This window comes from Orbicella faveolata, unplaced genomic scaffold (genome assembly GCF_042242905.1).
Source record: "Orbicella faveolata isolate gen_17 unplaced genomic scaffold, um_ofav_v1 contig_2, whole genome shotgun sequence".
Taxonomy (NCBI): Eukaryota; Metazoa; Cnidaria; class Anthozoa; order Scleractinia; family Merulinidae; genus Orbicella; species Orbicella faveolata.
Window position 1 is genome coordinate 16133614 of NW_028301547.1, and position 26387 is coordinate 16160000.

The window sequence follows — 26387 nt, forward strand, 5'->3', positions numbered from 1 at the left end:
GGCTTGCCGAGCCGTGGAACCAAACTTTACTCAAACTTAATTCGAGTTAAAAAGACGAATGGAGACGCGAAGTTTACATTTCCGCGACAAACGACATCAAACTGGAATCGAACGGTTGATAACTGACTTGCTTTTAGTTGACGCGACGTGTTAGTGAAGTTACTTCTCGTTTCTGAACTATTCTTATTACACAGCATTATAGGGCTTAATTCTTATGAGGGAAAAAGATTTTCAATCGCAGGTTTCGCAATATATAAGCTTCTAATCATGATGCAAATTGAACGCCATCGAGTTCCACGCGTGTAGAAAGGTTGTAAACCAAACTACTGCCTGTGAAGCGTCCGATTAGTCGGCGAGATATCGAAACCATTATATTCAAGGCGGAAGACCAATGAAAAGCAACACCACTGTCATATTTCGGGGATTCCCCAGACTGACTTGATTTGCATAATGACAGACCGTCACGTGATCCTTGCGTGTCTTGCTTACTCGAACCCTCCGCATGTCCTACTGTTTACAAGGTCTTGGAATTTTATTTCACTGTCTTACATAACTGCACAAAACAGTAGTTTCACAATTAAAAATTACCACAGCTCTGATTCGTTTGCGTCACGATGACAAAACATTCTTGTTTATACCAGCTGTGTTTCTATCACAGAAAACGACATTTACAATCAATCGATTATATGCTACTCATCGCTACAAGAACTGTTCAGAGAAAGAGTCATGATATCTTGCAAGGCAAACTAACATTTACAACTCTCATTTCCGCATCTGTCATTTCTACATCTGACTACTCTTCAAAATGTATTGCGCATCATAAAGAAAATCACAGACGTCCTCAGAAGAAAAAGCAGGTTGCAAATTCTTGCTTGAGTTCTGTATTCCTAAAAAGAAGAAAAAGAACACTAATCAAATCTGTTTTTCTTCGTTACTTTTATTATGTCTGTTAACCTGTGTGACTGGATATCGTTAGTCACGCGATATCTCAATGAACAAAACAAGGACGATAGTTCTCTTTTCCTGTCTCTTTATCCTTCCTATTTTTGTCGACCTTTGCTCTGGATGGTAGTGGTGGATAGAATCTTAGGATTTTGAAACTGATAACACAGTGCCGTCCGAAATTTTTCGAGGCTCAAAATGGTCCTGCTACGAAAACCATATTCCTGCTCTGAATAAATTCTTAAAAACTGTTGAAATGCATGAAATAGCACCTTGGGCAATTCCGGATTTATTTACAAACGCAAACTGGTTGCTGCACCTATTTATATATACTTGCTAGAAGTATTCTACGCAAACGAAATGTATGCAAAATTTAGCCTAGGGGGTGACTGACCTGTGAAAGCACCCGAAAACAACGACAAACTTCATAAGACGGGATTTCGCTTGCGAGTGAGTGCTCTTGTTTTGCCGGCGAAGCCGAGCGTGACGCGAGTGGCGTACTTGACTTCGAATTCCGTCGCGGTTTCGCGAAAGCGAATAAAATGGTTGGTCGGCCACCAAAATTCACTCGCTGACAAATCCCGCCAGCTACACAGGCTAAAAAACTAATAATGTTCTACGGTCAAATTTTGTCTGATTTTGACCAAAACTACTACAAAGTGGTCCAAAAATTATCAGGCTGAAATGAAACGTCCGAAATTTTATTGTACAGTCAGAGCTTAACCTAACCAGACTGAAGTGTGCGCCAAGGTTTATTTACTTGTTCGCCGTACTGGTCCCGCAACGTGGAGCGAGGGACTCGAAACAATTTTTTTAAAAAAACACATTGTTAAGCATATATTGTTAATAGAATGAGCCGAACGTTAAATTGGAACGAATGGGAAAGTAAAGCTGGTTCTTGTTTAATAAAGAATAAAAAATAACGGAGAAAGTAAAATCTCACGGTGCCGCGAGGATTCACGTCAAATTCGAGGGACACGCAGCGCTCACACGCAGGATAGTCAAGTTCAACAAATCGAGCCTATTTAAAACTTTTACGGTCAATAATCCACATTTCAATTTTTTTCAAATTTATTTCAAACTCACCCACTTGCTGCAGTTATCGATCCCGCTCATCATGCTCCATTGGCGACTTCCTAGCTTTTTTCCCAGTCACAAGCTTTTCCAGCGCTTCTCTTTTCTTCTCCCACACCTTAAACAACATCACTGTAATTATTCCACAGATCACTGCACCAAACATTGCACCTTTCAAAAATTCGTCAGTGGGAAACATTCTTTTAGTTTGTCCAGATCAAGCGCAAATCACACCGCACACTGTGAGAAACGCGATTTCAATTACTACCTCTGCTTCTCCACAAAATATGTATGACTTATAATTGAGGTAGAGCAGAAGTAGCCAATAGCAAACCAGGCGTTTTCACGCCCCCAGTTTTACTAGCCAATAGGCTTAGCCAACATACTTTCTGTGTTAAACGGTTAATTCAAGGGTTAACTAATCCCAAATTCCTTGATAGTTTGACTCATTTGACTTTTAAAAGAGTTCAGCCGGAAGTCAGAAGACCACAAACAAAAACCGTTCGGATTTGCGTGCGGATAACAATTCACTCGCCAATATACGATCATTTCTGCCCTGCTTTCAGCGACAACAGAAGCCCTGTAACATACCACGGACATGACTGGCTAGGACTCTTCTCACTCAACGTAATTATGTATAACAAAGTTTACAAACCGTAGCAGTCGCCAGTCAGCGATGCTTCGTAAGTATCAATCAATAAACAGAAAGTAATTATGAAACTTTAGTTCCGACTGGCGAAGGACATTACTTGCTTTACTGAGAACTTACCTTGATACGTTAGTGCGCAGATTAGCAAGGTCCAGTTCAGAATGACTTCATCTTCATTGTCCGGACAAAAAATCTTATTGAGTACGAACTAAAAGCATACCTTTGATGCGTGAGTTTATAGTACTGACTTTTTACTCGAGTTATGGGAAAAGTATGATTATCATAATAAAAAACCGGTATTGACGCTGATTAAAAATTATTATCGTAACAGGTAACAAGTTTCGGTCACTTCAGTGACCTTCACCACTCGCCACAGTATTTTATTACGAGACTGTGGTGGTTCACAGCGTATGTCTAAAATTAACGACATTAACTGCTATCTTTAGTAAACATCACAAGATCTATCTCTATGTCGGTATGTCACAAACACGGCATGATTTCAAAAGCCATGACAGAACTCTTCAGAGTGAGGAACTTTTCAGGCAAACATGATACAAGGAAAACAATAAGTTTCGCAAACAAGAACATGACAGTACAACAAACCCATTGTAGAATAATTTGCCAACACCTTGCTAATAAGTGAATCCCTCACCATGACAACGAAACACTTCGTCCATTTGACAAAGCAATATGAAAAATATGTTTGGATTAAATTACAACAAATGTTTGGCTTTCACAAAGTGCTGCGTACATTTTCAAGAAAAGGAATCCACTTGTTTTCCGTGAATGGCTTTGTTGGTAAAAATATCTAGAGTTGTCACAAGTTGGCATTTGATAATCCTTCGCTTATTCATCTCCCTCGAGCGACGAAGTTGCGAGCGACTGACAACAAAACCAACGAGCCAGGGAAAAATTAGTAAAAAGGACTTAAAGAAAGTCTAGTGACAGACGTAACAATCTTGATTCAAATAACTGATTCATTTTGGAGAAGCAAAACACCCTGTAATATATAAAATAACCACGTTCTCATATGAAATAAAAAAAAAAACTCTGCAACCACAACACTGCTCAGGGCGTAATGCGGATTACACTTCACCTTTTAAGCCATTGTCAACATTTCAATTCTCCTTAATGTTCTCCGCATACTCCTTAGAGCACAAGTTAGGAGAATATATATAGATTGTCAAAGCACCCGATTTTTTCCACTAGTTGCGAAAAAACCGTGAGAAAAAGCTGTTTTCACAGAGTAGATACATGTAAGCGAATTGCATTCGAGTCTAAGTCGTCCAACACGAAGACAAACACCACCATAAGTATTTCAAATACTGATCAGTATTTTTTTCTCATTACAATGTTAATACATTGTCAAACAAACAGGTGACGAGAATAAAGAAATTCATCAACTTGGCACATTGTCTCGATGTACTTCAATGTTCTCCCCACTAATATTAAGATATTAGTATGGCAAATAGCAGAGAGAATTCAATATTTCACTTACCTTGCAGTAGCTGTTGTGTCCTTCTTTGCAGGTCGTTAAATTTACTGAGCACAATTTGCCAGTGTGTGTAACATTTGTAAACTTCCTGCCACAAGGAATCATCCTGGAGATTATAACTTCGAGTAACAACAGCATTGGTAAGCATTGCCAGTTTTTCATGATCTTCAAGTAGTCTGTTAGCTTTGTCCTGGGTTTTGCTGTGTTTAGAAACATTCCCCCCATCAAACTCTGCTTCAAGACGCTCAACAAAATGTTCACATGGCCAAGGTTTGCCGTCTTTTTGCACGATCTTTCTCAGTTCAGAACACAGCCTTTTGCTTGTTGACTTCAGCTTACGGTATTTAGCAGGTAATGTAAACTCTGCATTTTCAGCGAAGGATCAAGCCAGGCTTCTTTCCCCGCTTCGAAAACTCGTTTGTCTGATTTAGACTAGTGATCCAGCTTACCCAACACAGAGGACTGGCCTGGTCTCCCTGTGACACTTTGCGGCTTACTTAATCCATCATTGAGTGTTGACTGCTTCATATTATCGACTTGTAATTTCCTTCCTTGGGATTCTCCACAACACTCGGTAGATTCGTTCACATTATCATTCTTCTCAGAGACTCGTGAATCTTTCTCTGACAACAAAGCAATTTGTAAATCATGATGTGATTCCAGTTCAGAATGAGTTATTGTGTTGCTGTCCTCTTCTTCAAGATTTAAATTCTCAGCTGCTGCCAACCTCCGTGTGGCCTTGTCAGTGGGTCCTGCTTCAGTCCTTGAAGAAATATGTCCTGAAAAACATAGTTAAACTTCACATTAAATGCCCGGGGGATACTCTACAAACTGTTATACAGGTAAGCTCTGCACCGAGGTTCAACCCGTTACCCTTTTGTAAACCATTTTGAAAGAAAAAGCACCCCTTTTGCATACCTTTAATTAAAAAGGTATCCCTTTCACATGCTTTCATAACCAGCCTATATTATGAACAAGTTGTCAAAAAAAGGAAATCTTGTCATTTTCATGTAATATATCAAATGATCCAGCTGTAAAGTGCATCTATTTGTATATATTTTTATTAAAAACGTAAATGACAGATTCCACTACCCTGCCATAAACCTCAACTTATGAAATCCCTAGCCTTTAATTTACCAAAAACCTGATAAAGGAACCCCTTTTGGGTGGAGCCTCCCCATATCAGAAATAGTTGCAGGTTTACTTTCTTCTTTTCGTGGGAGAGCTGACTCTTTCTAAGTCATCTCTTGAGAGGTCTATTGAATATTAATGAGGAAAGCGCATGAGGGGCGTCCCTGAGAAATTTCATGCAGACTCTTTCTCGACATTTGTTCCTTCAATGGACCTCTCAAGAGGCAACTGGGAACAAGTCAGGTAGAAGAACATGTTATATGAAACTTGCAAAAGAATCTTTGATATTGGTTAATGACAAGTTAATTGTTGCAGAGACAATCTGTTATTATTTAATTATATAAGGCTTAACTATTCATAAATATATCTCATTCTTGTCCATCATCAACCACCACTATGTTAAACCTCCATTCCACTTTGCTAAAATACAAACTAGGAATATTCTCTGCTTAATCAAGAGCCAACATTCAAAAAGCCATTTGGAACTTGCTCATTAAGACTGTCCCGCCATGGGAAGCGGAGGTTTTCTCGTGGAGCTACTTGTAGCTGTATAACAATTTGGGTTTTTGTTAGTCTGACCGTAATGCAGACCAGCAGTGACCATTCTCCTTATTATAGAAACAATACACAATACAGAAGAACCTAACAGAAAATAAACAAGAATTCTACCAGGAAAAAGCGAATCCTTCGCTTCATGGTTGGAAACTCCCACCCCATGCTGACCTTGTGCTCCCTTCCCAAACAACCATGACATTACCTTGCTTTCTGGACACAGCTTTTGAATCAGTTCCATTCTTTTTACCATTGTTCAAAATACTGTCTAGATACATCTTAGCAGACCCCTGTGAGCTTGTGGGTTGCATGATGGATTTTGCTGAGGAGGGTCTCCCATATGATGTACTGTACGTGCTCTTTATGGCAGGCTTCTGTGTCACAGATTTTCTGATGGGTGCAGACTGTCTAGGCTGAGGTTTGGAAGCCTTTGGAAGAGTTTGCTTTGCTGTACGTTGCATTGGTTGTTTCTGGGGATGCTCTGAAAAGTTAATAAGCAAGAAACTTGAACCTCAAGGTGTCTCTCCATGCAAGAGCATACAGGGGAATTATAAGTTGTTAAGGAGGCCATCTAAATGCTGATGTAGATCTCTGATGGACTAGCAACTCATTCGAGAGTAACAGCAAGACTTCTAGCTTACTTTAACAAAAACATTGCCACAAAGGTGCAATCACTACGGTAAATGCCATAGCATGCACTATTGAGTTATGGATGCATGTGGGAGGTTGCTAAGCACGAAAGAAGCGTAAGAGTTGCACGAGGCGATAGCCTCGTGCAACTCTAGCTTCTTGAGTGCTTAGCAAACCTCCCAAGTGCATCCATAACTCAATAGTGCATGCTATGGCATTTACCATTTGTTTTATAACATAACATTGAGACATTGGAACAAGAGAAGTTCTTTTATTGAGTTACATCACAAAAAAATGTTCGTTTAGTCTTACATGACAAGAGAAAACAAGCGCATGAAAATTCATGACAACTGACTGCACACCAGTAACTCGATAAAATTTCATCTTCAGACAGTTTCGCATTTCTGGCAGATGGACGTCGGTCATTACTTTGGAAACAATGTCTGTCAAAAGATTTGCTTTGTAAACAAGTTTCAACAATATAGAGGTCAATTCTGGCATTGGTACTGTTATTTATACATAGCTTTGTCTATATGTGCCTTGCTTTTTGTGCCTTGGCTAACAAACTTTCAAGTGCTGCTAAATCTTGCTTCTCAGTTTCCTTTGCTGCAACAAAAGCAACTAGTTAAGTACCGTTTAAAAAGGCAATATAGGCATAGTAAGATCTGAAACTCATTCAAGAGTTCAATACCAATTTTGGATCTAGCCTCTGAAACAGACATTCTGGGCTTTCACAATAATGTGTTGAAACCATGAATTTCACTGAGCCAACACTTAATTAAAAGCAATTCTTGATAATACTGTAAACCTTTGACTTTAGTTTGGTGGAGAGAATCAAAGAAGGACTCATCTCAGACGCCAATATAGTAGTATCATCTCTCAAAGTGAAAACTAATCGCTAAACAAAACACCTTAAATTCAGTCCTCACTTTTGATTTTAACTTCTGTGTCTCCTGTAATGAGTCCTCCACCCTGCATAGATTGTGACTGTCCAGTGCCACTTGCGCTTTGTTCATTTTCTTTATCCATTTTAGATATCAGTGGCCTTTATGCAGCACAAAAAAGTCAAAAAAGAAAGCACATTGTTTGGGAATTAGAAAAAGTTGATTTAACATGACAAGGGGAAATGAAAAAGTGTTAAAGAGAGGCTTTCAAAGCTCCAAGGGGGCAGGGAGGGAAGGAGGGAGGGCTCTCAAAACAAACTGAGTTTACAGGGAGCCTTGCTTTTTCCTCATCCAGCAATAACACTATCCAGCTGCATACATTGTACATACATACAGTCTCAGTAATTTCTACAATGATGTCTATTAACCTTCCACGCCTATTAAAAATGCAAACGCATTTATGTCTTTTTAAAATTATACTCAAGACAATTCACCATAACAGCAGTAAACATCCCACAACATCAGGGCTGTCATTAAGTTTTGAGATACCTGTACCCTTCTTCTCCACATCCATAGCAAATTTGTTGCTTTGTGGGTGTATTCTTTCAACAACACGCAATTTCGCCCATATCATCAAGAGAAAATCAAACCTAGTAAGCTGTAACAGGCGTTACAGGTTGCAGCCCTTAATGACAGCCCTGAACATCATTACCAGGGTCTGTCTTCTTCCCATCCCTAAAAGTGAGCAGGAGCACCCAAAACTGTAGCAGCTCTTGTGGGTTTCTAATTCTATTTGTCATCAAAGTGTAGCAGCTTTCATTGTTTTGGGGTAAGGGCACTGTTTCTGTTCTTTGTTCTGTTGTAACATTGCCTTGTCTGACGTGCACTGTTAATGAGAGTAATGTTATGCTTATCTATCACAGAAGTAATCAGCAAGAAACAGTATCAAACGGTATTGTGCCATTCACATGAGACCCAGAGCACCAGGAGATAAGATAAAGAGACCCTGAGACCAAGGTTGTACATCCTACATGTTTTGAATGTATTTTGAATGTCTCTACAAAATTGCGTGGTCAGCAGATTGTGCAGGTTTTCCTTACAGAGAGTAGTGGGAAGGGGTTGAAGTTAGTTTTCACTTCCAACAGACTTGAAGTTGGAGTCATAAGAGAGCTTAAGACCTAGAGAAAATTGAAAATTGGAGTTGTAAGCAGAGTCACAAGCTCAATGGAATCAGAGTTTGAAGAATCAGAATGTTACCATTTCTTACGACTCTGTTTACGACTCTGTCACTTATGATCCACTGAAAACTAGGTTGTTGGAATCACAAGCAGAAGAGGAAGAACCAACCAAAAACAAGGCCCAGAATTGAAAATTGTGATTGGTTTATTCTTTCACTTCTGCTTCTGACTCCGACAGTATAGTTTTCGCTAGATCATAAGTAGCAGAGTCATAAGCAGAATGGGTGTTCACCTTCCAATTCCGTCTGTTTAATTTTCACTGGACCATTTCGCTCTACGCTTCTCATTACCACTCCAACTATGAGTCTATTGCTAGTGAAAACAGGACTTTAACAATAAGTTGCCTTGCTACAAGGGAAGTGAGGCAGCAACTGTCACAGCAGCAATTGCCATATTTTTGGTCAAAACAGTGCTTAATTAGTAACAGTGCTTGTACACCAAATGCTCCCAGGACAACAAAATGCAGATATCAAGGGACGTCTCTTAGTTGCTCTTCAGGCATCACACACTAATTTTTGTCCTCATCACGTGTCACCCATAAACCCTTTGTCACCTTTTGACGTCTTAGGATGCAAATCCAAATGGCTGTGCACATTTGTTTTGTCGAGTCAAGTTATTTCCTCTTAAGCTGAGACCATTATTGTTTGCTTCCATAAACATTGATAAGGTAAATTTATAATTTACATGAAGATTCCCCAAAACAAATCAACGTACCATGGTTTAAGCAGATTTCGACATTGCTGAACACAACATTCAGTTTCCTTTCGTCTCTGCAAGCAGAGCTTGTGTGCCTTTGTTATTTGCTCCTCAAGGCTTATTAAGAATAAATGAAATACAGTTAAGGTTCATTAAATCAGAAAAACATAACCTGTGACGAAAATTATTCAACTTACATCTTGAAGACTTGACAAACATCCTCATTCTTCGTGTCTGAATTTGCCGCCTTGACAGCCATTTTGTTTCCATGGGATAAGCCACTGACTATATTGCAGACTCAACAAAGGCCCAACATATTCGCTCGCAGGCGACTGGTCTAAAACGAGTCACGTGACTGAATATATCTTAGCTAAAACTGAAGAATATCCACTAGGGCTTGTTAGTCTAATCTAAGTGCACTTGGAACCTAACTTTGAGTGTGAAGGGGTGAAATGCAGTTCAAAGAAGCCGAGAAAGACTGCACACCACACTTGAGAACACACTTGACCAATAGAAAATGGAAGCCAACTGAAAACGATGTGCAGCCAGCTGAGATAGGTCGAAAAATTCAAAATCATGGGATGGCTGGAGTTTGGAGGACTCCATGGAACATTCTCTTATTTGAATTTCATTTTTAGAGACAGCCTACACCATCGCTTTTTATATCATCCGGTACCAAATACGGCCTCCAAATTGCAAACAAGCTACTGTTTCAAGTTTCAACCAGATCATTTCTTTGTACCCGACCAACTCCGTTGAACATTGCACGAGTCACACGGAAATGCATTTCCCATTTGCCATTTCCCTACACGCGTTGTTGAGCCATTCTAGAGAAATGCTAAGTTAAAGCTGTTCAAATGAAAAGGAGAACCTAAATATCATTCAATTTTAAGAATTGCCTGTTTAAACTTAAGTTCAAAGGAGAGATCAGGGAGTTATAATGACTGGAGTATTTTGTGCCACTTCTGTTGGAATGTGTTTTGTGTTCCCGTAATACCTGAAACCTGTTCTTCTATTTTAAAATTGCATCTGTAACCTGATTGACGTATTCTATTGAGCTAGGACGGTCGAAAATTTTTGTACTTACAAGAGTAATTGTAAAATCTACCAAGTAGTATGAATAACAAGGAGCTTTTCTCTCCTTTGAGATCTAAACATTGGCATAAAGTTAAAACATGTGGAGCTCAGGTATTAAATTAACAGAGACGAAAAATTGTTGAATGCTATTCCTTACTTTTAAACTAACTCACTTAGCTTCTAGTGTGAAGCAAACAAATATCCAAGTGATCGATAGTCCCCAATTTTCAAGATCCCTCGTGTTTCGAAAAATGTTTGAAGGATAATAAACAAAATAGCCCAAATCTGACTTAAAAAGTTTGCTCCGATATTTGTCCTCGGAAGCTCACTGGAAGCATTTAGGGCACATTTTCCTTTGAATCTCACTGTTTTCGTCTAGCTTCGCTGTCAGAAAACTGTTCGCTTCTCGTCCGAGCATATCTTCGTGCCAAATAGACTCTATTTTTTGTGTATATACAGTATATATGATCATTGTCTGACTGCGTCTAGCCTGCGAGCAAACTGTCTTAGCAGCTCTTCAAGTAGGGACTGGCTCGCCAAAAAACGAACCATAGCTCGACCAACCTAGTCGCCGAAGCGAACCAAAAAGGTACGACAGTAGATATGAATATAAGCTAATATACCATTAACACATTTTACGCCCGCCAGTGATTGAAAGCTGGGGAGAAAGGGAGGATTGGAAATGGACGAAATAGTGGTGCGTTTAGTTGGTTTTTGATCTTGTGCTTCGTCCTAGTAATCTTGTCATATACTATTCAACGCGTGAACAAGTGTTGCGTACATATTTAGTGTAATCCCGTTTTCTCGAACCTTCGTTTTTTCGAACCTCCCAATAACTTCACCAAAAGTTGTTTCCCCTCCTTAGTCGAACACAGTAAATTTACCCCTGATTTCTTGAACTAACCGATTTTTAAAATTAATTTTCGTTTCCCCTGAAGGTTGGAAAATTCGGGATTCCAAAGTAAGTATAATTTTTATCGCAGTGTGAAATCTCTTTTCATTAAGTATTGGCTTTGGCAGTGCGTATTTCGCTTTTGGCTTACCTTGAGGTTTTGATTCTGAGCAACACCAAGTCTGCATACGAGCCAAGTGGTTCATCAGGCCGGAGTTTATCCCGGTTTCTGTAGCATGAAGCCACCAGGAGTGTTTCTACTCCCCCCTGGTTGGAATGCTAGTCCATCGCAGGGTTATCCCCAGCATTAAACTCGCAGATACCTATTTATACACCTGGGTGGAGAGAAACACTGTGAGAGTAAAGTGTCTTGCCCAAGAACACCACACACTGTCCCCGTCCAGGACTCGAACCCGGACTGCTCGCTTCGGAGTCGAGTGCACTAATCTTGAGGCCACCGCGCCTCCCACGCGTCTGGCAGTCTATTGAAAATTTTACTTCAGAGTTCTTGTGTCGTTATTTTTAATGTAACCTGCATTAACAAGAACTTTTCAGCATAAGCGCGCGGGCACCTTCGGACTTAGGGGGGCGGAGACCTTCTTGCCCAAAAAAGTAAAGCAATACCCGTATGTGTGAGTGTTGAAATTGGGATGCAAACGCACTCAAATTTCGTGAAAAACAAAAGCGTTCGCAAAGATGGTTATATTGAAGCTTGCATACTCAATGACCTCTATGAACAGTCTCAATCGAGTAAAATCTAAAACTTATTAAAAGAAAAAGTTCTTCCTTTCACGGCGTTCGTTCAGAGATCGGCTGATCAGCAACAGAGACATCTGTGTTACAAGTTGCACCGTTTGGACGACCGTTACAGAAGTTATCCTATACTCGAGACGAGCGTCTCGACATACCATACTTGAGACGTTCAAAGAACAACATGAGGCATTGCTAGAGGTCCTTTAAGCCTTCCATGAATTCAGAAGCCACATCAATATGATGGTAAACAACATGGACGTATATACTAGAGACACACCTCCAAAGAAAAATTCAAGAAAGAAATTAAAACACCACTCGGTAAAACATTCCAAACGGTTCTTTTCAGAGCGTCCACCAAAACAAGTCTTGGTATTCGTTCGCTTTGATTCGTGTCCTTGTTTTGTTGAAAGAAAATTGGGAAAGGAAATAATATCCTCATCATGGATTTCCACGATAAATATTTAAGCGCCTTGTCGCAAAACACCTCAGGTCACTTTACGGCCTACAGACTCCCGGTCGGGCGTCTAATCACACAGAGATTCATAAAAAAAGTAGAAACTTTTTTTACGAGTTTTGGAAATCACGCCAATAGCATTATTTTTTTTCGTTGCCCGAATCATGAGCGTTTTGCCCGAAAAATTAAGTAATTTCCGCAGCTGGGGGGGGGGGGCGCCCCCCCCTCCCCTAGCTTGTGCACTTATGCTTTTCAGGGACAAAATCAATTGCCGCGTTGGAAGACAATGATGAGAGTTAAAGGCAATACTTCAGTCAGTATAAATAAAGTACAAAACGAACAAACAAACAAACTCTAGCACTCTTAATCGTTGCCTTTTATTTCGGTGTATTGGTACTGAGTGATAGACGAGCTATCACATTAAAACTAAGTCCTTCTGAGTCCTTCTGTGAATCAATTCCAGGACTTTGGCCGCATTGTCTCTGTACAAGGGAACTGTTGATTGTTCTCTTGCAGGGACATGTGATTAGTCTCGTACATAGCACACTTTCTGTTCTGCTTAGAACGTTTTGCGTCAAAAGCTATCAAGGACCATGGCTGGAAAAACCTTGCCGTCGCCACAAAGAAGACCGTGCGTCACACGATACAAGGGTACAAATGTACTACAAAAAGAAAAAGAGATTGCTTTCGTTTAGTCATTCAATGTAGATACAGGAAAATGAATAAAGATGACCCATTGTTACTCCTTATCCTGCATACATTGCATGTGATTGCTACTCTTTTCACGCTCAAAAAGAAAAGCAAACACACCCTAGATATTATTCGCTATTTTCAGGTAAGAATACAAGTCACTTGTTATAACGTTTGAGGGAAAGATAGTTTATCATAGAACGAGGCTTAATTAGAATAGAAATGAAGGTAAATCCATAAACAATAACAATACATCTTCAGAAAAAACTCTGGGAGGGGTAATTCCCTAGAAAAAAAACATATAGTTAATGCTCACCATCATGAAGAGATAAACATTTAAGGGGCAGTCCCGGCTCAAGGCGGTTTATCAAAAGTTCTCTATCAGTTGCTAATTCTCACATTATATTACAATAAATTAATGAGAAAAAAGATTCTATACAGCAAAATAGGGCAAGTATTTTTTGGATAAGTACAGATTACAAGGACGGAAGTGAATTACAGTTATCAAAATTTGATTTGGTAACAGAATATCAAGAAATCCAAATGGACATTTCAATTGGCGAAATTTTGAATTTTTTCATCATCATTTTGTTAGTTGGTATTTCTTTTATTTTCACCAATTTTCGGGTTTTCTCGGGCAAGACATTTTACTCTCACAGTGCCTCTCAGTCTCCACCCAGGTGCATTAATGGGTACCGGCAAATTCAAAACTGCGATGGACTACAATCTTGGACAAAATAAATGGAACATCTGGACCACCCCTCCCCCCATTTCAATGATGCCAAAATGGCGCGCTTTTGCTCCTTCGCGCCTTCATCATTGCTTTGGGGGGGGGGGGGGGGGATGGGGGATAATTGTTCCATTTTATTCTGTCCAAGATTGTAGCCTTCCATGCAGGGGTGAGTAGAAATACTCCTCGCCGGTCGCTTCATGCTCTCTGAACCAAAGATAAGTGTCAGCCTGATGATGAACTAGGCCTGAACACAGACTTTACCTTTTACATATTGGAATAAAAACGTTCTCTGGTTAAAAATATATTAAAAACATAAGCTTTCGGCTATCAGTCTATAGCCTTTAACGAATGAAAAATGTGGCGCGCAAGCGAAAATATATACGAATGGGGTGCGAAAAATTGAGAATAAAAACAAGCGTGAAAAAAGCCAGAAGATAAAAATGTAAATGAGGCCTGATTACAATAAAATAGAATATTGCCTAGGCAACGGTTTTGAGTTGTTATCCGCGTCGACGGTTTTTGCTGTGTGCCAAGATTCTAGTGTTTTTCGAACGCGGTAATTGCCTTTGTCAATGACACAAACATTGTCGAAATCAATGGAGTGATTGTTTTGCCACGCATGGTTGGCAACATTAGAGCCATTTGAATCGTTCTTCAAGTTTCGTTGATGTTCCTTTTTTCGGGTTTGGAAGCATCTTCCGGTTTCTCCTATGTAATTCCAAGGGCAGTCTTTACATGGAATTTTGTAAACAACATTACATTGAAAATCTGAGGGTTGTCTGAACTTTGAAGACGGGAATTCTTGTTGAAGGGTTTTAAGTGGTTTGTTGACAACTCGGATATCATTTTTGCGGAGTAATCTTGTGAGGGGCTCGGTTAGGCCGCTGATGTAAGGGAGACATGCAAAACCCTGGTACGTATTAGATGGATCAGCCCATTTGAAGAACATAGAAACCAGTTCTTCTGGTGGAGGAACTGTAGATGGGGGTGGCTTCTTATTGAGGATGTTAGAAATAACAGCCGGTGGGTAACCATTAGCTTCTAACGCGGCCCTAACATGATTGGTTTCACGTGTTTTTCCTTCAAAGCTGCTAGGGAGGTTGGATGCCCGGAACAGGAGGGTCGAGGCCGTGCTGATTTTGTGTTCTTTTGCATGATGGGAAGAGAAATCCAATCATCATGACATCATTTCTCTACTGGATTTCACTCTTTCAAACAATTATTTTGTCTATAATAACTGCATATACAAACAGATCCACGGCTGTACAATGGGAAGTCCAGTTACCCCATTGTTGCTAACCTCTGTATGGAAGTGATCGAGGATTTAGCTATCAGTACCTCACTAGTCCCACCAACGGTTTGGAAACGATATGTTGACGACAGCTTTGTGATTATCAAGAAGGACGCCGTTTCTTCCTTCCACGATACTCTTAACGCCTGTGACCCCAAAATTTCTTTCACAATCGAACTTGAAAAACAACGGCCAAATTGCCTTCTTAGACACCTTGGTTTCCAGAAGAAATGGAGTTGCCTTTATTGATATATTTCGGAAGCCAACCCATACTGACCGTTATTTGGATTTCTCTTCCCATCATGCAAAAGAACACAAAATCAGCACGGCCTCGACCCTCCTGTTCCGGGCATCCAACCTCCCTAGCAGCTTTGAAGGAAAAACACGTGAAACCAATCATGTTAGGGCCGCGTTAGAAGCTAATGGTTACCCACCGGCTGTTATTTCTAACATCCTCAATAAGAAGCCACCCCCATCTACAGTTCCTCCACCAGAAGAACTGGTTTCTATGTTCTTCAAATGGGCTGATCCATCTAATACGTACCAGGGTTTCGCATGTCTTCCTTACATCAGCGGCCTAACCGAGCCCCTCACAAGATTACTCCGCAAAAATGATATCCGAGTTGTCAACAAACCACTTAAAACCCTTCAACAAGAATTCCCGTCACCAAAGTTCAGACAACCCTCAGATTTTCAATGTTATGTTGTTTACAAAATTCCATGTAAAGACTGCCCTTGGAATTACATAGGAGAAACCGGAAGATGCTTCCAAACCCGAAAAAAGGAACATCAACGAAACTTGAAGAACTATTCAAATGGCTCTAATGTTGCCAACCATGCCTGGCAAAACAATCACTCCATTGATTTCGACAATGCTTGTGTCATTGACAAAGGCAATTACCGCGTTCGAAAAACACTAGAATCTTGGCACACAGCAAAAACCGTCGACGCGGATAACAACTCAAAACCGTTGCCTAGGCAATATTCTATTTTATTGTAATCAGGCCTCATTTACATTTTTATCTTCTGGCTTTTTTCACGCTTGTTTTTATTCTCAATTTTTCGCACCCCATTCGTATATATTTTCGCTTGCGCGCCACATTTTTCATTCGTTAAAGGCTATAGACTGATAGCCGAAAGCTTATGTTTTTAATATATTTTTAACCAGAGAACGTTTTTATTCCAATATGTCTCATCCTGGTTACAGTTCTATTTTTACCTTTTACGTTTGGCCGTACCTGATCATTTAGTGTGTGACAGGAAAAATCTTAGTGATGTTATGATACACACAAACAAATGTTTGTTTTGACCGATACACCCCAAGTTCAGGATGTTGTTTTTTAAAAATCTGACCTGTCCAATGGATCCATCTTCTCTAACAGAGGTAGCAGCTTTTCACCGCCGAGCTGTTTCACGTGCAACTGAAGACTGAGCAGCTGAACCTCATGATGGAGTCTAACAAGCTCGTGAAGCTCCTACACAAATAAGAAAACAAACAAAACGAGTAGTCAGCACAAGTTGTGTTCTTGGTATCACTTTCAAATCAGTCTGAAGAGACAGACCTCTCTTTGCGAACCAATTTTTTTGTTGTTGGTTAAAATCTCTTCTCTACAAAAAGGAGCTACATAAAGTTACTCAACAAATGGAGAATTTTAACAATCACTAATTTTAAGCGTGACCAAAAATAGTTATCGGTGCGTATAAAACAAGGGTTTGCATTTCCTCGAATAACACCCACGAATAACTTTTAAAGCATTAGAATAGGACGATTATTCGGGGGGAAGGGAATTATTTCAAATATAGTTCAGTGGAAGAAGTACAAAGTACATTTGAGATATGACGAGTTCCTGCAACTGAGGAATAGCCTGCACGAAAGAAAGCAGGAGAGGGCTGGTTTATTCAAAGACAGTAAACACAGCATTGGTAACTTTGATGATTTGATTTGATAAATCAAACACACACACAACACAAAAGATAGTAAATTAAGGCGATGTCGCGCAAGATAGGGAGGGGGGAGGGCTTATTGGAGGGACCAAGCGCTAAGAGGGCAAGTAATACTGGGAAATGCGCTATTTTTCTAAATCCAGCCCTACCTTGACAGAGGAGTAAGTGAAATCTGTAGTACCATATTGCTTGTGAAATTCCTGGAATAATTCACCACTTGAGTAGTCGTCAATTTCATCAGGCAACCAGCGAGAGAGAAGAACACAACCTTTACTCTGCTCTTTCTGAGCACTAGAGTTGATTTCCCGCGGGAGATCCCGATCGAACACATTGCAGTTCCCGCAAGGACAGCACGTTGTGCGTTGTTCCTCCACTGATGGAGAAGAAAAAAGGGAAGAGAACTACTGGCTTAATATTTACAGCAATAGTTTCTGGACGCTAAATATTTACAATTCAAGGGAAATCAGCATGAGAAATATTAGTTGTCCCAAGCCCTCAACCCAAGCCCCTAGACTTGGGTCCAAATAGTTAAAAGTGATCAGAATGTAACTTCTCTCATCAATATTGATACAAACTCAAGCATTAAGCGCTAGAGAATAAAGAATCTCATCATCAAGGCGGATTTTCTTGATCATGGTCAGTTCTCCCAACAAGTATTAAAGGAAATGTAAGAGGATCAACATATACAGGCAAAAACTAACGATAGATAGACGTTTCGGCGACATCTTGGCGCCATTGTCAAGGGAAACTAATTAAATATGCGATTTCAAGAGTAACTAAGAGTTCAGAGTTTCTAATTTGCATAAGTTAGACAAAGACTTTAGCGTGAACTGAGTCTGATTGTACATTTAAACACGGTCGTAATTGTTTAATGAGTAACATCTCATTAATGAGACAATCAAACTTGTTGTGGCATTTTTTCAACACGCTAAAACAATTGCGAAGGTCATCCGGAATCCTGCCTGCGTGTCTATTATCATAGTGATTGCGTACTGACGAGGTCTTGCTTCTATGTCCATCAACGCGTACGAACAGATGGCCACGGGTGTAACCGACATAACCAGCATCGCACTGGTCACACTTGAAGTTATACACAACGCATTGACCTCGTCAGTACGCAATCACTATGATAATAGACACGCAGGCAGGATTCCGGATGACCTTCACAATTGTTTTAGCGTGTTGAAAAAATGCCACAACAAGTTTGATTGTCTCATTAATGAGATGTTACTCATTAAACAATTACGACCGTGTTTAAATGTACAATCAGACTCAGTTCGCGCTAAAGTCTTTGTCTAACTTATGCAAATTAGAAACTCTGAACTCTTAGTTACTCTTGAAATCGCATATTTAATTAGTTTCCCTTGACAATGGCGCCAAGATGCCGCCGAAACGTCTATCTATCGTTAGTTTTTGCCTGTATATGTAAGAGGATCAGTTTGAAGAATTTGTATGTTGACATCAAGGCTTTAAGTCCTGTCTTCCCATTCTACAAATGCTCTTTCAAAAACACTGAAAAAAAAAATCGTCTCTCTTTTTCCCTTGAATACCACGGAAAAGTGAACTAGCAGTTCCAGCCCTCTCAGGCTCTGTCTGAGTCACTCAACATAAGCGTTGCGTGACAAAAACAGATTGTGTTACAAGGAGTTCCTCGCGCGATCGCGTGTATAAAGTCAAGTCTTATTACTGTAAAGTAGGAAAGACAGACGCAGGAAATAAACCTTGATGAATTTTCGACAGCTCGAGCCTTTTATCCGGAACTTTTTAGCTAACCAAAACCATGGTATAATGCAAGAGTTTTAAAAATGGTCAAAAATTGCAGCCTCCAACGCTGCAGTGTGGCTAAAAAAATGGAGATAAACGAAAATGGAGAAAAGAATGCATGGCGTAAGGATGAGGCTGTGATGAAAAAACCGGCACGACAACTTCAACCATTATCCACGTGTGCTTGATAAACTCGAAGTGGGAGCGATGCATACCTTTTTGGCAGCCCAGCTCGCGTTATTGTGGGCGGCTGCCGTTTCGTTTGATGCCTACTGCTGTGAGATTTGCTTCATAGGGCACTAGGTTATAAACAATTTCATTTTCTATGCAAATATTCCATCGTGTTCCAGAAAGAACTTTTCAATTTCGCACCGTAACAGACAAGGATGAGGGCAAAACAAACAAATTTCCGACTGAACAACCAGCGTGTATCTAACAGTAGCATCATCCAATAAAAACAACATTTGCAGACTGGATAGCAGCTGAACGTTTTTATCTCTAAAGCGTTCTAAAAACATCACTTCACATAAAAGCAATTAACCCAAATTGACTAAACCAGTAAATATTACGAAAAAATTCAAAATTAAGTCTGCAATACTATGGATAGCAACCAATTAAAACTAAAGAATGTGCATTGTTCTGACATGAAGCTTAGTGACCTCCCACGAGGGAAGTACTCGACCGACGACGAACCAGCGACGCGTAGAATAATCTTTGTCAAGAAAGATGGCCGAAAGTACATTGGTAGAGCCCGTTTATCCAGCAAACAGCCCCTATTGCTGGGATATGATGCAAACACTTGACAAAATCCGCAGAGAAAATTTATTGTCAGACGTTACACTAAATGTGGAAGGGCAAACCTTCGTCGCACATCGATGTGTTTTGGCCGCCAGCAGCAACTTCTTTTACAGTTTATTCACCAGCGACATGAAAGAGAAGTCGGCTTCGATCGTAAGCCTCGAAGGAATTCCAGTTATGGTCATGGATCAACTTCTATCTTACCTTTACACGGGCGAGATTAAAGTAAGCGAAGCGAACGCCGAAGATCTCATTGCATCCGCGAACTACTTGCTTCTACCCCGACTCAAGAACATTGCTTGCAAATTTATCGAACGACAGATGTCTGCCTCAAACTGCATCTTCAATTATCTGTTTGCCGAGAAATACGAATGCAAGGAATTGCAAAACTACGCTGGTGAATTAATCAAGCAGAACTTCGCGACAGTCGGCAAATCGAAGGAATTTTCGCAACTTTCCTGCGATCACATTAAGGATTTAATTTCTAGCGACGACATCGTGATCCGAGCCGAGGAAGACATCTTTGAAATAATCGTGGAATGGATCGGGCAAAATCAAGAGGAGAGGGAACGATATTTCGCAGACTTGTTTGGTCACGTTCGACTGAGCACGATATCACAGCATTATTTATACACAAAACTGATGAGCCACGAGCTGGTGCAGGGAGATGGTGAATGTAGACAAATATTAATGGACGAGATGCGCTGGCGAGCCTTGTACGCAGGACAGGAAATCTCTCCACAAAGACCAAGAACCTGTCTACAGACACATGAAGATGCTATCATCACATGTGGTGGGCTGTCTCCAGATGGACTTGTCCGCAACCTCACTCTCTGTTATGTACCAGCTGCAAAAACCTGGTACCAGTTAGCCCCTATGCTTACCAGGCGGTGTCGACATGGTTTTGCAGCCTGCCAAGGCTTTGTTTACGCCGTTGGCGGTAAAGGAGAAGACTCCTTCCATTCTAGTGTGGAGCGATATGACCCACGTACCAATACCTGGAACTATGTAGCACCACTGCCCAAAAAAGTCAAGTTAGTGGGTACAGCCACCTTACAAGGGTCTCTCTACATTGCAGGTGGTATTGAATTTACCACTGAGCAGGGACGAAGACGCTGTGACACTGTACAGAGGTACAACCCTTCAACAAATTCTTGGAGTTTGGTTGCGCCACTCAGCAGTCGCAGGTCCTCAGTTTGCCTTGTGACAGACGCACACTATTTATATTCCATCGGTGGTCTTGGTGATGATGATTTCCTATCTGCTGTTGAGCGCTATGACCCTAAGTTAAACACCTGGACACAAATGGCCCCCATGAGTGAAAAGCGTGGTTGTGCTTGTGGAGTATCCCTTGAAAAGAAGATCTATGTCTTGGGTGGTACTGTTGATGCATTTTCCAGACATGCCAGTGTGAGTTGCGAGGTTTATGACATAACTCTGAATGAATGGCATTCTATTGCTTCCATGAATGTTCCAAGATTTCATGCCAGTGCAGTGCTCCTGCGAGATCAGATTTATGTGTTTGGCGGAATTGGAAGTGAGAGTGTCGACCGTCATAATTCTCGAATGGTGGAGTGTTATGATGTGCAGAGGAATCAGTGGGTTGCGGCACATTCAATGCCATATGAGGAGACATACTTCAGAGGGTGCCCAATCAGCATTTTTAAAGACTTACTACACTCTTTAAACCAAGTTACAATTCCTTAGCAGAGACACTTTTGCAAAGCCATCATTATAAATATCTACCGGTAAGTACATTATAGTAAGGTTGAATAAGTTATTATTTCTTATGTTTGTCTCTTAGGTAAATTAAATATCTAATGTGTAACTTTTATGAAAAAATGCTAATTCAGATTTTGATTTTCTTTGCTTTGGATCAAGAAGATGCGATTGTCAATATCAATTACTTAGCTTATTTTAATAAATGTGAGCTTATTTATTTTATCATGATATCTAGCAACAGAAATTATGGATATAGTATCTAAACAAGTCTTGATTATGAAACTACAGCATGCCACTTGGCAGTAGAGATCATGCCATTAAGGGGTACCAGGTCTGAAAACAAGTACGGGTGGTAGTGTTGCTGCCCCCTGTTTCCCCCCCCCCCTCCCCCGCCATTCCCCCCGTCCCTCGGGGCATCAAATAGAATAAGTCAGAAGTGTTACAAATTGAGTTGTATTTTATTCAGACATTTTAGTTCTCCCTGGTGGGGAGAGTTTGGCCAGAAGAAATGCTGACTTAAACCACTTTCACTACTACCTGTAACATTGTAATACAAGACTATGCATAACATGTTTAAATGTATATTGTACAAACCTTAATCCTACAAAGAGTATTATGACATTTCATTTCCTTATTTTCTAGTTATCAACTGTTTGCAATAGCGGCTGTCAAAAGTTCAAAGTTCTATTTTGAATTCCTTTATCAGCCTGGAACAGTCAACTGTGTCTGTAGAGAGAAAACAAAGAAAAGCATTTAATTGTTATATTACCGGATCAAGATAGGTTGGGTGAAAATTAAAACTGTCTTAAATCTCGCATTGAATACAAACTGGTAGATAAATACATTTATTTAAAGATAGCGAATCCACTCAAGGTTAAAATTGTTTGTGTTTTATGTACTGAACTTAGATGATGTACTTATAAATGGCAAGTACTACTAAAATACAAATAATGTTTATTAAATACAAGGACAAGAAATAAATTGTCAGTGATTAGCGGTTAGAGTTTCAGCTGTAAACCGTTAGTACAAGGAGACTATCGTTCTGATGCTCTGGTTTTAATACATGTTCATTAAACTTCATCTGGTCACATTAAAACGATTTATTTGCGTTTTAGTCATGCGCTTTGCGGCGTAGTTGATACGTGGAACGTGTCCGTACTATAAACAAAAGCAGACTGTCGCGCCAGCTACCATACAAAACGGTTAGCAATAAATTTTTTCCGCCAACAGAAATCACGTTTATGTTAATACATGCGCGAGTAAAGTACTGGCCTGCGAACGAAGACGACAGCCGAAAATATGTCTGCGTTCGCAGGCTAGTAAAATACGAACACGTAAAACAAAACAACACCACGACACTTGACCCTTGCAGGCGCTAGAAACAGAATTTGTTTCTTTGGTGTAAACTGATAACCTTCGAAGGTGGTGGGATTTCGCGCGCGGGTGCTTTTGTTTTGACGGCGAAGCCGAGTGTGACGCGAGTTGGCAAAGCCGAGGGGATTGGTGATGGGTCGAGTTGAATTCGAATTCCCTCGCGGTGACGTGAGAATACAATGGTGGTTCGACCCCCAAAAATCACTCGCACACGGATTCCGCCAGCTACACAAGCTCGAAAAGAACAATGTTCTACAGTCAATTTCGGCGTCATTAATTGTTTGATTTTGACAAAAACTGCAACAAAGTGGTCCAAAAATTATCAGGATGCAATGAAACGTCCGAAATTCTATTGTACAGTCAGGGTCCAACCAAACCAGAAGTGTGTTCCACGGTTGATTTCCTTATTCGCGGGACTGGTCCCGCAACGTGGAGCGAGGGAACCCGAAACAACATTTTTAGTAGCAATGTTTCGTAAAGTTTCTAGTGTTAACAGAATGTGCGGCGCGATAAATTGGAACGACCGGGAAAGCAAAGCTAGTTCTTGTTTAAAAGGGTATAAAAAATAACAGAGAAAGTAAAATCTTACGGTGCCGCGAGGATTCAAGTCAAATTTGAGAAAGACATGCGGCGAAGAGCAGCGGCGGCGCTGCAGAGCAGTAGAGCAGCGCAGAGATCTACGCCGGAGACGCCGGAGAGACAGGTTCGACAAATCGAGCCAATTCAAAACTTTTAGTCAATAATTCTCACTTCGATTCTTTTCAAATGAATTTCAAACTCACCCACTTGGTGCAGTTATCTATACCGCTCATCGTGTTCTGTAGGCAACTTGTTAGATTTGTCCCCCACTCCAGTCTTTTCCAGCGCTGCTCCTTTCTTCTCCCACAACTTCAACAAAACCACTGCAACTATTCCACCGATCACTGCACCAAACAATGCACTGCTCCAAAATTCGTCAAAACGAAACATTCTGCTCGTTTGTCCAGATCAAGCACAAATCGCACTACACACTGCTTAAGAGAATTGGAAAGTGTCGTTGTATTTCTAGACGGATGTCTTAAAAAGGTAGATTGACAGAAACAAAATCAGCCAAAAGTATCAGCCAATCAGACAAGAGTCCCATTGCGGGAAACGCATACCTCGCAGTAAAAAATTCAAAACATGCCACTCGAGTTTGTTATTTTGATTGTTGATATGACAAACATGACATGCTTGACAGTCTGCACAAACGTGAGTCCATCAAACTCACTGTAGGAATTCCTGTCTCTTTGACAACCTCTAAGAAAAGCATTTGTCCAAAAGACATCTTTGAAACTCATCACAAGTTGAAGTGAATATTCTACTGCCATCTCTATACACTCTCTAATGCTGTATCAAGAAACAATACAACTGAAAATTTAGTTCCGAGTAGAGGACATTGCTCGCTCTACTGAACACTAATAGTGCACAGATTAAAGTCAAGAGTGGCACGAGTCGATGACCCGTAGTCAGGAAATTACGTTGCTTTTCCTTATTTCTAGTTGACTAAGACGTGGAAGACTTTTATAAAGATTGACTCGCAAACAGATTGGATAGACCTGAACAGAGTTATTGAACAAACGAACCGATGTTTTGGAAAAGAACTGATCACACATTCGCAACCACCACCCAACAAGACAGACCGGATCATGTAACGTGAAAGTTCTGAGCAAAGGCTTGGCGGGCCGTGGATCGAGACTACAGAAACCTAATTCAGGTTCAAAAGACGAATGGAGAAGAAAAGTTCACATTTGTCCGCGACAAACGACATCGTACTGGAATCGAACGGCCGATAACTGACTTGCTTTGAAGTTGACGCAATAGCGGTAATTAGTATATACCAAACAAGTGAATAGCACTTTTCGCGCACACTGATTGGCTAGCTCGGAGGTGCTTAGCCAAGCACTATTCACCTCCGAGCAGCCGAAGAGAAACAAAATGGCTTCCCGTTTCAAATAAAGTTACTCTTAAACAAATAAAGTTACTCTTTGGTCCGCTACTTATTCAGCTTGTGTGGTATATACTAAAACAATTATTCACCTCAGTGTCGGTGAAAGTGGTGGATACTTGCCGAGGCGCGAAACGGCGAGGTAAATATCCACCACTATTCACCTCCACTTCGGTGAATAATTGTTAACTATATTTGTTCGCATGTTAGTGAAGTTACTTCTTGTTTCTGCAGCATTGTTGGAATTCTTCTCACAGAAAATGTTTTCAATCCCACGTTTTACACCATTTATAGGCTTCTAATGTAGTTATTATAGATATGCAAATTGCACGTCGTCGAGTGAGATGCGAGTAAAAAGACTACTAACCAAACTGCGCACGTAAAGCGCCCGATTCTTCAGCGAGATATCGAAACGCTTTAGCCAATGGAATGCAACACCGTTATGTCATATTTCGGGGATTCCCCTGGCTGACTTCATTTGCATAATGGCGGCCGTCACGCGATCCTGGCGTTTCTTTCTTATTCGAACACCACGAGTCATTGTTATTTCACTGTTTTACATCACTGCACATAAAATGTAGTTTCACAATTGAAAGCTAACACAGCTCTGATTCGTTCGCGTCATTCTTGTATTCACACGATAGTGCTCTCTTCCTGTCTCTTTATCGTTCCTATTTCGCGCTCAGCCATTTTTTTTTTTTTGGCAGTGAGAAACAACACTAAATCGCAGGTTACGTCCTTCCACGTTTCAAACCATTCCACCAATGCGTGACATAGAACGCCTTCCACAAAGGCTGCCGTAGGAATATATGGAGAGCTTTGGGCTTCATCGGTCACGACCTCTGCTCGAGGATGAGGTGGTGATTGGTGGATAGAATGAATAGAATAGTGATAGAATTTTGATAAATTACACAGCGCTGTCGGGAAAGTTTTAGAAGCTGAAAATTTTACTGCTACGAAAAACATATTCCTGCTAAGAATTAACTCTAAGCACGAAATAGCACCTAGGGCAATTTCGGATTATTTACAACGAAAACGAATATGCTGTTTGCTGTACAAATTTATGTACATGCTAAAAGTATTCTACGCACAATTTAGCCTGAGGGGCTACTGACATGTGAAAGCATCCGGAAACGTTAACAAATTTTATTAAAACTGACAATGTACTACGGTCAATTTTGGCGTCATGAATTCTGTTTGATTTAGAGCGACACTACTACAAAAGTGGCCCAAAAAATATCAGGCTGCACTGAAACGTCAGAAATTTTATGGTACAGTCAAAACCCAACCAAACCAGACTGAAGCGTGCGCCACGGTTTATTAACTTGTTCGCGGGACTGGTCCCGCAACGTGGAACGTGGGATCCCGAAACTTAACATCTTTTAACACACATCGAGAAATAAACATTGTCATAACAAAATGAGTCGCACGTCAAATTGAAACGAATGGGAAAGCAAAGCTAGATCATAAAAAAGTAAAACGTAACGGAGAAAGTAAAATCTTACGGTGCCGCGAGGATTCTGTCAAATTTGAGAAAGACTTGCACAAGAAACAGGTTCTATAAATCGAGTCTAATAAATAACTTTTACCGTCAATAATTCACACTTTAATTTTTTTCAAGTTAATTTCAAACTCACC

The 26387-nt window shown here is 40.4% G+C and overlaps 2 protein-coding genes, 2 long non-coding RNA genes and 1 pseudogene across 5 annotated transcripts in view; 1 reads left to right on the top strand and 4 right to left on the bottom strand.

Annotated features, from left to right (window-relative positions):
* The window catches only part of LOC110049583 (uncharacterized), a 64450-nt pseudogene extending 51773 nt beyond the window's left edge, over positions 1–12677 (bottom strand). Inside the window, exons 1-6 of the transcript XR_016207290.1 lie at positions 9489–12677; positions 9310–9408; positions 7403–7518; positions 6942–7079; positions 6049–6324; positions 4164–4939 (exon numbers count right to left, since the gene is read on the bottom strand). The product of XR_016207290.1 is annotated as an uncharacterized LOC110049583 (transcript). The remainder of the gene's footprint in view (positions 1–4163; positions 4940–6048; positions 6325–6941; positions 7080–7402; positions 7519–9309; positions 9409–9488) is intronic.
* Positions 12678–12822: 145 nt separating this feature from the next.
* Positions 12823–26387, bottom strand: part of LOC110049646 (uncharacterized) — a 35633-nt gene continuing 22068 nt past the window's right edge. Inside the window, exons 8-10 of the mRNA XM_089289890.1 lie at positions 17275–17498; positions 16535–16656; positions 12823–13129 (exon numbers count right to left, since the gene is read on the bottom strand). Coding sequence (XP_089146016.1) covers positions 13042–13129; positions 16535–16656; positions 17275–17498 — 434 coding nt within the window. The 3' untranslated portion in view covers positions 12823–13041. The remainder of the gene's footprint in view (positions 13130–16534; positions 16657–17274; positions 17499–26387) is intronic.
* On the bottom strand, positions 13759–16528 carry LOC149112148 (uncharacterized). Its single transcript, XR_016207292.1, has 2 exons — positions 16401–16528; positions 13759–14151 (listed from the first exon to the last, which is right to left on the bottom strand). It is a non-coding gene; the product is annotated as an uncharacterized LOC149112148 (long non-coding RNA).
* LOC149112149 (kelch-like protein 2) lies at positions 19014–22506 on the top strand. The gene is made up of 2 exons (XM_089289891.1): positions 19014–21435; positions 22052–22506. Exon 1 carries the CDS (start codon positions 19616–19618, stop codon positions 21392–21394), a length of 1779 nt encoding a protein of 592 aa, XP_089146017.1. The 5' UTR covers positions 19014–19615; the 3' UTR covers positions 21395–21435; positions 22052–22506.
* Positions 21847–26375, bottom strand: LOC149112150 (uncharacterized). The gene is made up of 2 exons (XR_016207293.1): positions 23566–26375; positions 21847–22135 (listed from the first exon to the last, which is right to left on the bottom strand). It is a non-coding gene; the product is annotated as an uncharacterized LOC149112150 (long non-coding RNA).

What these genes read in the sequence shown, in the direction of transcription:
- LOC149112149 (XM_089289891.1), top strand. Translation starts at nt 19,616, where the DNA reads ATGGCCGAAAGTACATTGGTAGAGCCCGTTTATCCAGCAAACAGCCCC.